Source organism: Semicossyphus pulcher, unplaced genomic scaffold (assembly GCF_022749685.1).
Source record: "Semicossyphus pulcher isolate SPU_LCO1_2020_fin unplaced genomic scaffold, fSemPul1.0.p SCAF_4, whole genome shotgun sequence".
NCBI classification, from domain to species: domain Eukaryota; kingdom Metazoa; phylum Chordata; class Actinopteri; order Labriformes; family Labridae; genus Semicossyphus; species Semicossyphus pulcher.
This window is the reverse complement of record NW_027211715.1, coordinates 15,332,462-15,344,319: the sequence shown is the minus strand read 5'-3', so window position 1 is coordinate 15,344,319 and position 11,858 is coordinate 15,332,462. Positions and strand designations below refer to the sequence as shown.

The window sequence follows — 11,858 nt, the reverse complement described above, 5'->3', positions numbered from 1 at the left end:
TGAATGAAAATGTTACCCTAAAGGGAATAAATAGTGAAGTGATGTTTCCTTCTTTTTAAGCAAAACTAACCAACAAAAAAGTCCCATTAGACTGGCAGTTAAAATGTAATGTCCCAAAGCTAAAGAGAAAAGTTTTTGAGATTCATTGTTGTTTTTGTTGACAACGAAAAATAAGACAGTAAAATAAAAGAGCAAGAGCAGAGTGTAAAAATGTGGGGACAATATTCTCTTTCTTTTACACCACATGTCACATTCTACCTTTCACGCTCACATTCATACACTGATGGCAGAGGCTGCTATGTAAAAGGCCAATGTCCAATAATGTTCCAATCATTCATGCGCACTCATACAGCAACAGCTATACCTTCAGGGGCAATTTGGTGTACAGTGTCTTGCCCAAGGACACTTTGACATGTGGCTGTAGCAGTCAGGGATCGATCACCCTCCTGTACTGTCTTGACGTTTTCACAAGGTGCTTGGGTTTTACGGTGTCCATGTCATGGGAATGAATTGGAATCTTTCAGGTCAGAATCCAGCTGGTGATCACAGCCAGGCTTTTGGTAACTTTTTCTGTGGTGCAATCGACCAAACAGTTGCATAGTGAGCTGCAAATCTTTATCAATAGACTTTTTTTCCGGACTCAACCGCTGAGCCACAGCCGCCCAAGAAGGAAAACATTGTATTGTGTTTGTAAGTTTGTAATTAAAAAGTTTATGTTTCTGTGTTAAATGTCACTGACAAAAAGACTCTCAGTTGCACTGAAAGCTAAAACAATCATGGCACCGGAACAAAGCATTTAACTAGTGCATTAAAAAACATGCCAAACCCGTATGACACCATGACACAAAGATTTCATTGCATTACATCCAGTTATAACATTATACTGCTTGTTATTATATGATTATGGTTACCCTCTTGTAACCTTTTTTAATCATAGTGCAGTTACAGCAGACGGTCGAGCGAGGCCAGCGTGCTTCTGTCCCCGTCTCAGCTCAGCTCTGTTTATTTAAGCCAGGATCTCTGCCACCTGTTTTCCCTCTTCTTTGAGTTAAACTCTGCCATGTTGGAGGTTGTTGGATGCTCTAAGTTACTGCAGATTGAAGACAGAGACAGAGAGAGGGAGAGCAGGGACTTTTATTCAATCTGTCCCAGTAATCCCTTAGCTCCCTCTAGTGCTTCCCCAAAGACAGCTGAGATGTGTTAAATAACTTTTGAGGGAAGCCGCCGCACGTTCACAACCTCTCTGTATCTGAGCCTAAATGTATCGCCTCAAACAACATCATTTGCTAGGAACTTTGCTTGGCTAAGGTTTGCTGACCTTTCAACTTGCAATGTAGCTGCGATTCCTGCAGACAGAACAAAGGTCAAAGGTCAGGATCAGCAATAACAGCCGATGGGAGGAATGTGCAGGCGTTGTAGTTTGCTCAGAGGCACATCAACAGGAAAAAGTTTGTTCAAATTAAATTCTGAATGTTTAGCTTTCAAACTGAACTGAACTGAAAATGGAAATAAATAAATGACTTATGTCTGGTGTTAGTCACTCTCGTCTGCACTCTCTACTCCCTTCTTAAAAAACAACCTCACCCTCCTGGCCCAGTGTCAGTCTTCAACACTGTGCAGTCTATGATACATATTTTATTATACAAATGGCTCGTGTACTCCCTCTTCTGTCGTAGCAAAACATCTGCTTTGTAATTGTGGTTGTGAACTTGACATGCAGCCATTTGTCTCTCGGCAACTGAACTATGGATGCCGAATAGAGCCGGACTGTATCATTTTAAGTTACGTTTAGGATAAATGTATGTTTAAAGATTGGCCAAGCTTCTGGTTTGTTAAAACGCGGTTGCAGAGAAAGCGTAGCTTGAAATAGCAGGGTAAATCCTTTATTTCTAGGTTCAATGAGGGGAAAATATTTTGGAAAACTCCTGCAAGAAAAGTTTAAAGGAGTAGGCATGAAAAAAATGTAGAAAGCTAAAGGATTGTGGCAAGTTTTACAGATGTCGGGAAAAAAATTGTAGTTTTTACACAGCAGTCTGGTGAGGGTCTATTTGTACGGCTCAGTGCGATTTCAGGAGAGCGAAGGCATGCACTCTTGTAATTCCACTAAGCTGTTTTGTGTGTGTGTGTGTGTGTGTGTGTGTGTGTGTGAGTGGGTTGGTGGTTTATAGGACTTTCACAGCTGTCAGGGTGATGTACAGCTCTAATAGACAGTACTTGATCATGCAGTGCACGTGTATGTGTGTGTGTCAGCGTCTCGGGAAAGCCCAAACCAGCAGATGGTGCTCTTGTTTCATCCTTGACGCTCTCTCTCTCTTTTTCAAACACATTCATTCACACGCACAGTCTTGTCTCATGTTCCAGACAGTGTGAAAGGAAACCACTCACCCTGGTCTGATGATTGAGATTGTTGAACCTGTCCCACGCATGTGACTAAGCCTCCTCTGCCTCGGTCTCCTCGGTGCCACTGCGCTCAGGTCAGCCGTCCTGCTCCGGGCCTGACTGCTTGCTCAGCTAATGTGAATCTGGCAGACTGCAGGAAAATGCAATACGAGTGCACAACCATAAAGCAATCAGGCTCTCTTGGAATCCATTTCAATCCTTCCCACTCTGCTGGCCACTTCAGCGATGCAGGGAATTCAAAAACTATTTCCAGTAGAGCTTAGCCCTCAATGTTTTAGCACCTGGAATTAGAAGGATGCTCATATATGACATAAAATGTGTCAACAATTTGCATCCCTGATTTAAGTAGGTCACTTCTTGTGGATGTGCGGCATGAATGCAAATGCATCCATACTACCTTCCTAAGGCATTGGCCTCATGTGAGTTGCTTCACTGCCAAGATAATCCACAGTATGGATCTGCATCAAGAGGCTTTACATACAAATGGATGCTGAGGAGAGAGAGAGAGAGAGAGAGAGAGAGCTGCAGGGCTGATTTAACAGAAGCAGGAAGATAGCTGCTGTACTGCAGATGGATGCTAAAACGATGCTTTCTAGATGAATGTGTTTCAAGCTGCTAGAGGTAGTTTACTCCAAAGTGGGAATTATGCAGCGAGGAGCTGCTGGAGAGAGTTAAGACAGTGAGCAGGGGCCTGCTGGGCATCTAGGCACAGATCCATCCCTTTGCCTCTGTGAGTTGACTCATACTCTCTATGTGGGCATGTTTGCATGTACACACACACAAGCAAAGGCAAAGATTTCCCCCCTCATTATGTAAAACCTGGCAATATAAAAGATTAACATTTTGGATTCATGAAATTGCAATCTCATTAAGTGTATTTAATAATTAGATGACCACAATAGTTTTGATTCAGAGGTTCACCAACCAGCCAGGAACATTTTAAACATGCTAAAATAGGCGACCGAATTCAAGAATGACTGACTGCAAACATTTGTTAAACATGTATATTTTTAGCTGTAATATCAAGATCACAAGTTATTTATTTCAATAGCTTTCAAAGTGAGTTTTGTCTGTCATTATTTTTTCAAGACAACCAAAGGCCGCTTGCTGTTTTGTTTCCCTGGATCACAGGGAACTATAGAGAACGTGAGAATGAGTGGCTCCGACATTTGATAACATCTGATTTAGGGCTTCAAGATTCCTTTCATGACTGTCTGACAGGATTCATAACACAGCAGTGATTGATGATCAGTCTGAAGCGTTGATCAATAATGGATTCTCCTTCATCTGACGTTTCCAGCTTAAATCAGTTGCTACAGTTGTTGAGATGCTGTTTGTGAATGCAAAATGTGATCTCTTATAGTAAATATTGAAAGAAATAAGAGAAAATGATAACAAAGTAACTCACTGTTCTTCTTGAGATAACAGCATTAAACAAACCGTTGCAGGCGTGGCCCGTTTTGGGCTAAAACACTTTTTTTGCTTTAAACTTTAAGTCTCTTTGGCTCATATTTTTCTTATTGCTGATGTCTGTATTACCTGTAAAAATGTATTGTCACATAATTTGTAGCTTTATAAAAGTGCAGGAACAACAAAAAATGGAGTAAATATCAAACTACAGTGACTAATCTCAGGCCAGTTAAAGCTAACTGGACTGCAGTCAAAGCTATTCTTAGCTTAAGCTAAACATGTCAAACCTTTTTCCTTTAACTGAAGTACCTTTTTTTAGTGAGCCATCATCTTTTGTGCACTACAGTTGTTAAATTCAATCATAATGAAGAAAAAAGGAAAATTAACAGTATCCTGCAAAAAGCTAGCAAGCCTAGCTTAAAGCAAACACCCTTCTGACTTTTTGGAGTTAAAATCCTCCTAAAAAGTCAGACAATTACAAATTATACTGCTTTACAAAGCTAATGGTTTAAGTAGCCTAGCCTTCAAACTTTGAAATATTTTTCAAACATCTTCACTTCAGGGTTTGGAGGCTTGGCACTGGGCTATTTATGCTAGCTCCAAGGCTCTATCTATCATTTCCAGATTGATTGGCAGTAGTTTTAATACATGACTGCAACTAAAACCATGTTATTATTGTTTCAGAAACTGTCGAGGGAGTGTTTTCATCAGTAATGTCTATGAACACGCCAGTTATCTTCCTGTTTCTGACAAAAACACGACCGACTTGTCATCATTATGACACATTTTCAGGTATGAATGCTAGTGTGGCTCAGATTTATTTTAGGACTTGGACTTAAATCACACTAGCAGCCAAGAACATGTTGTACCCTAATAAGGACTCTCACACTTAGGGCTCTATATCACTCACACACACTGAAGCAGTTAAACACACACACGCACACACAAGGCAGGGAGGAGGGGGATCTTTATTGGTACTTGCGTCAGGGTGGAAAGAACATTTTCTTGCCCATATTCCTGTCTGAGGTTAACGGGCAACATCCGTCTCTTCCTCGCTCTCTCCCTCCCTCCCACATTCTCACTTTCCCACCTCCCTCCTCCTAATTTTCTCACTCGTACCTCGCCCACCTCTCTCTCCCTCTGCCTCTCACTCTCTCTGTCTGCCTTCAGCACACATTTATTTCTCTGTGTGGGAGAGCCTTGCTGCGAGCACTGGCCCACAGGGACCCTTTCATGCTGCTGCTGTGCACAGCGGCTGCAGATTGTAACCTGATGTGCCCCTGCTAGTGAGTCATGCAAGGTAAAGAAGGAGTTGAGTGTGTGTGATGTGTTACAGAGAGACGGTATAAAACACAGCCAGGCTATTGTTCCTTTCATAAGGTGGTAATCGACTAAGCCATTGACACTTAGTGAGAGCATCCACGGCATCCGGGCCCGCACGGGGCACATTAGGCCGAGCATAGGAGCAGATATCGATTCAGCGATGAGGGGTTTTATGAAGGCTTCTTACACATCATCATATGTGCAGAAAATATGTCTATACGTTATCAGTCATTGTCAGGACCGATGATTGGTGTCTGTATTTATTAGGATGAGCTAAACACATTTTGTTCCCAATGCTTCCATCCTCTGAATTTTGTAAATGAGACATTGAACTCATGAAGAGAAGTAGAGCTATTTTTTAACTTCTGGTCATACTTTCTATTGATTTCCCAGCAAATACAGCAGCATAATGGGCCATGGAACAAAAAGTTATTACTAACATAACCCACATCCTTCCTGAGCTACATGATTAGATCTATAATTATTGAATATAACACATTCAAGCTGAAGGCCAAAACAGCAAACGCAAACAAAAGGCTAAAGATGCCAGAGAGGGACACAGAGCTGAGGGGACCTGCAAAGTTGGGGTGACCCTTTTTAAATAGCAATTACTTATTTGAATCAGCAAATCAGCAATGTCAAACACACAGTAACATTAGCTTAATTGTGCAATAGCAATGTGCAAAATATAGTGCAATAACAGAAAGTGCAATAATATATGTGCAAAATGTTCATGTGCAATAATATACTACTACTTTTATATACTTTTTGGAAAGTGTGGATCTTTTATATAGTGTATATGTTTCGTTCTATTTTAATTTAGTTTATTTTATATTTTGTGAAGCCGACATGAGAAGAATGCACACAAATTCCAAAGTACCTGTCCTGTCCCTGTGCAAATGGCAATAAATATCTATTCTATTATGCGCCATCATAAACTGCTGGTCATACCAGACTACATAATGATGTAGCAACAAAAAGCAGTGTCTGTCTTAGAAAGACGCTAAGCTTGCCTGACTCAGACATTAATCTCCCAGATAATTAAATAAATTAATAACAACATAAAAAGTTAACTTTTCTTTGCTAGTTTTGACAGTTAACATGATTGTTGTGTTCAATTGTGGAGCAGATGCAACTTAGTTTAGATTTTGTGTTCTAGCCTGCAGTACTGATGTTCTGCCAGCAGGTGGCATAACGCCGTCTCTGTGTTCTGAGTGAATCTGCTCTGACTGCACGGCTTTAGGCAGCATGACCACAGGAAAATAGACTGACTTCACACTCCTCATTACACTGCCAGCATGACGGCGCTCCATTACTCAGCTTAGAGCAACACACACACAGTTACACAATAAACACACACGCACACAATACACACACTCAGACACACTCTCAGACACACACATTAAGAGCTTCTTTGTTTTTATTTTTAATAGAAAAAAAGTATTCAAAATAATACAACAGGAAGTATCCAGTAAAGATGACAACAAAAAAATGTGATCAGGTCTGTGTCTACACGGCAACCACACATCCTCCTCTTGAGCTCAGCCCTGTTTGCTGCTCCAGTGCCAGAGTGTGTGTGTGTGTGTGTGTGTGTTTCTGTATGTGTGTGTTTGAACACTGAACCAAAGCAGATACGGTGCTTCACAGAACACCTCTGACTGATGCACACGACAGTCTGCTGGTGAAATGAAATGGATACCGTAACGTGTGTGTGTTTGTGTGGTGAATATGTACATGCTGGGGGTAGTGTAGGAATGAGTGAGGAGTGTGTAGCCATATGTACAATAAAAATACTCATGTATGTGTGTATGTGTGTGTGTGTATGTGTGTGTGTGTGTGTGTGTCAGCTAGGATCTGGTTCCTGAAGGAGGACGGATGGGGTTGAGACACAGATGCTCTGAAGTCACGCAGCTTCACTCTGCCTGCTGCGGTGACAGGGATGATAATGACATTGATGATGATACATTAAGAAGGAAGCCAAGAGTAAAAACAAACGGAAGAAGAAAAGGAACATCAGAAAAAGGAGGAAAACAACTGAACGAGTGACAGCAGAACAGCTAAAAAAAAAAAAGGTCCTTGACTTCAGAAGGCAGGAGGAGTTTTAGAGTTTCTCAATCGCCAGCGGCTTCCTACTCTCTCTTATTAAAATATCACAAATTTCTTCTCCACGCTTCCTTACCCACTCTCACCCATTCTCTCAATCCGACCTGGCTGTAGGTCGGCAGGCCGAACAAGTTCAGTGTGGATCCTGGTGGTGTGAAGTAACTCCTCTGCCTCCTCCTCAGGCTTCCTGTCTTCTCTTACTTGCGTGTCACTGAGTCCACCACAAACTGCACCAAGACACTTCCTGGGCATCCATATTAGGAAGTTCCTTTGTCCAATAGCAGGGGTTAAATCTTCAGGATCAGACCAGGCGGACAGATGCGGAGTGACAGATGGAGGGATGAGGTGCTGCTGTTGTCCTGCTTGAGGAAATAACTGTTTTAGACTGTGGCTAGTCCTGTTTTTCCACGTTCATGGCGATGTGTGCCAATCCGTCGTCACATCCTCCTCTGTCTCTCCCTCATCTGTCCATCCTGTTATCGCTCTGCCACCTCCATCTGTCCGCTCAGACGCCTGAAGGGCTGAGGGCGGGCTCTCGGAAAAGTGTCCTTTATCCCATTCTCTCTCTCTCCCGCTCGCTCTCTCTCACATTTATTCCCCACTCTTTCACTTTCTATTAAAATACTATCTTTGCCATACGTTCCAAAACACACACATGCTCACACCAACACATAAAGTGTCCCGTCACGTCAGCGCCCCATTGGTTAAACACTGAATCAACTCTTTCTCTCACTCTCTCAGGCACACATGTACTCACTCACACACATACACACACACTGTGAGGCTCTCTGTGGGGGGGTAACTCGGGGGCCTCTGTGCTATGTCCCATCTTCCTCCTCCTCCTCCTCCGAACAGTAGTCTCGCCCCTGCAAAGAAAGACAGACTATGAAATAGGTGCATCATTTTCATGTTTTTCACTCTAATTTTCTCCCGTTAAGAGCACTCAGTAATAACCTACTTGAATCGACTGAACCTGACTGAAACCCCCACGCACCTGTTACTCCCGTCACATCTACACAAACCCTCATCTATTTGCAGGTTCTGGCATAGAAAACACTGGATGAGGCGGCAAAGTGCTGACAGGTGGGCTGTTATGTTGTTTTGTTTCTTCCATTATGATGAGGAGCTAACTTAAGTGCCTCCCCTTCCCCTCCTCAGCCGCCTAACAGCTTGTTTAAATCTCAGTCTTCCTCTCTTAAATAAGCCTTTAAAACACAGTCAGCCTCAGTTATACACTGCGAAACAGAGCTGCAAAGTAGTTTCAAAGTGCAGCGACTGCCTCAGGGACTAACCTGCTGTTTAATTATTTATTATATTTATTTGTATAGGGAGAAGTATGAAGCAATGGAACCAATGCCACACACTATAACATTTATACCCTCGGTTAATATGTATTTACAGGCAGGTATATGGAATTTAGGGATGGCAGGTGTTCTGGTTTCCGTTTGTAGTGCACTTGTAGTCCGAGTAATATTGACCAATCATGTATCAGCAGGCTGCAGCGTATGCAGGAAAAACAGGCTGAACGTAATGCGCCGTAATGACATCCCGGCTCCCATCAGCGTCATCTGACAATGATTTAGCTTCTTATTAATCACTATAAACAGACATCTGCATGCAACAGCTAACAATCTGCTTGAGATCTAAAATTCAACTTGCGATACATTCACTAGACGCTGTGTCATGAAAGCCGTTCAGCGTTCAGATTTCCCGACTTCCTCGAATGCATCAGAAATTATCGTTCCGACCTCCGTTCAACAAATGAGCATTTTAGAAGTAGTTTTCTTCTCCTCTTGAGGACAGACCTGACAAAGCTTCATTTTTACTTTTTACTAATCTGATCATGATGTTGACATTTCAGCAAACTTAAGACCCGTTAATTTAAGTAAATCACAAGAAAAACGGGTCCTTTTCCTGTAAACAATGCAGCACGCGGAAAAGGAAGTCTTGACTGGAAGTCGTTTATCGCCAACCGCTGGCTACACGCCCGGCATGTTCACTGTGGTCCCCAGAGGGTATGTCGTCGTCAGACTACAAATATTGACATTCTGGCACCAAATATTTATATTTTAATTTACAGATATGTGGCGCTCTAAACAGATTTCCCTGCGATTTTGACTCACATCCTCACTACTTCATGACTCCTTTTGACATTTATCGCGTATCGTATCCTGAGTTACCCTGCGATTATCACTACTACAGGAGACAGTACAAAACGGACTCAACAATAAAACAGTCAATCTTATCCTAATTTAAACATTTAATTCACTACATATTCCACAATTCAATTTTCCATTTAACTTTCCCACTACATTTATCTGACATCTATAGTTTGTGGTCTACTAAAGAAGCAATTTTGAAGACGTCACCTTTGGGGGTTAGGAGGTCTGTGATTATTTTTTTTTTTCTCCAGCAAAATATGAAAAAAAAACTATTTTTTTATATTTATAGTTAATTAAAAATAATCATTACTACGGCACTATTGCGCCTCTAGAAAAAAAGAAACACAAACAGTTGCCTCTTTATACACCCAGCTGCCTCGGTGTTACATTAGTGTTCGATTTGAGTTGTAAACCCAATGTTCTTCTAGCTCTGTTCAGGCCTCCACCCACTGCTGAGGGTTATATCTGCCTCTCTCACTGATAAATGCTCCACTATGTTCAACAGCTAGTTGACAATGTTGTCTGCTCTCTGGTGTTGAGGAGATCGGGCTCAGTGGGTTATAAAACAGCCTCCTGCCGTGGATGAAAAAGATGCCGATGAGAGGAGGGAGTGAATCAGAACGAGTTGTGGGACGTGAAAATGAAACTATGAGCTAAAACGTTCTGTAGAGATGTGTGACCTGCAGAGCATGAAGGAGCTCAAGTGTATTTTCCTTATTAGAATCTGTGGTTTTAACTGTGGCTGAGTGTTTTGTGCAATGTAATATTACTACAGTCAAATAAAGGAAGCTGAATACTTCTCCAACACTTGTTTGAAGGTAGCTGAATCCAGCAGCCTCATCTGTAGTCAGAAACAACTGTTATAATACCAGTGTCACACTGAGAGGAGTAAGTGCTCATCACGACAGCAGTGGCCTCTTCCTCCCCCTCACACGTGTGGAGCGCAGCGCTGACGGTGTGAACTGATGGATGTTGTTATACAGCCTGCCTCTTTAAATGTTAAGACCCAACTGTTTCTCCAAACGCTCGAAGACCCCCTCATACACCAACCTCCCCCTCACCCAGTCCGTCAGAGTGTGCAAAAACACATACACGCACATCTATACACACACACACCCTCACCTTCTCAATCTTCTCATCCAGCATCCTGAAAAATTCCTGCTGGCTCTCTGACGTGTGAATACTGAGAGAGAGAGAGAGAGAGAGAGAGGCGAGAGAGCGAGGGAGGGGGAGAGGAAGTTCGAGGTTGGAGATGAGGAGGAGAAGGGAGGCAACAAATACATCATGAGAATTTTCCATTACACCCCCCACACAGCACACCAGTACACGCACGCACGCACGCCCGCACGTCTCTGCTGTGTGAGAAAATGGCTTGTGTGCCTGTGGAGGGATTTAAATGATTACTTTATAAAGTATTAACCCTGTCTATCATCCACAGGGTAATTACTCTGCAGCCACAACAACTTATATGTAAACATAAACAAAGAATGATAAGATAGTTGCATCTCTAATGCACACAATGGACATTATTGTTATTAAAGGAACAGTCCAGGCAAATTACAACTAAAACAGCTGTTTGCTTTTTATTGGAACTACTTTCTGTGGAAGTAATACTCCCTATGAAAACTGTGTGTGTTTATTTAAGGGTTTGTGTGAACTGACCTTTTAAATTTCTATAATCAAGTGTTCAAGACATCAAAGTTGACCACAATATATAGAAAAGATTATTTTATGCAATATCCACTGGACATTTACAGCATGCAAATGCCTGCTTCTCACTTACTTCGACTTGATGTTGGCAGCAGCGACCTCTTTCTGCTGCTTGCCTTTGAACTGCACATTACTCTTCTCCTGAAACACACACACACGCAAGCACACACACACACACCATTAGTTTTCATTATCAGCTGATAAAACAGGAAAAAACAAACAGCTCATATCAGCAAACAGCCACACTGCTGAAAATACACCGTCACATCTGCATTATTGAATTAAGTCCTCGCCCAGCTGGCACCGATTGCACAACAACCACAAGACATCAGACAGAAAGGTAATGCATGTAGGTCTAATGAAACATCAATTCTGAAGCAGGTTGGCCGCCTCGCCTTCCATGTCTTTGTGAGCTGCTACGCGAGTCCTGCTGTGGTAAAATAATACAGAAATTCTGCAGGAATCAACCACAAATACTGCAACCTGCATGATCACCACTACCTGTGTGTTTGCTTTGTGCGTATGTTGACAAAGTTTTCCTTTGAATAGAAACACTAACAGTAATGATGACAAATGGTAGGAAACAAATACAGGTCTGACCACATGTAGCGGCTGAGCTGGTCTGGGTAAAAATGCAGTTCTGGTCTTCTAGTTACTCATTCAACCAAAACACGTACCATAGCTCAACTTTTGAAACAAGACAACAGTCTTTTAAACAATTCATGCAGCTCACTCGCATGGGTTTGTCTG

At 42.1% G+C, this 11,858-nt stretch overlaps 1 protein-coding gene across 1 annotated transcript in view; it reads right to left on the bottom strand.

The window, feature by feature from the left end:
- Positions 1-6,533: 6,533 nt before the first annotated feature.
- The window catches only part of LOC138606845 (uncharacterized protein C1orf21 homolog), a 31,859-nt gene continuing 26,534 nt past the window's right edge, over positions 6,534-11,858 (bottom strand). Inside the window, exons 4-6 of the mRNA XM_069679308.1 lie at positions 11,182-11,249; positions 10,521-10,581; positions 6,534-8,102 (exon numbers count right to left, since the gene is read on the bottom strand). Coding sequence (XP_069535409.1) covers positions 8,055-8,102; positions 10,521-10,581; positions 11,182-11,249 — 177 coding nt within the window. The 3' untranslated portion in view covers positions 6,534-8,054. The remainder of the gene's footprint in view (positions 8,103-10,520; positions 10,582-11,181; positions 11,250-11,858) is intronic.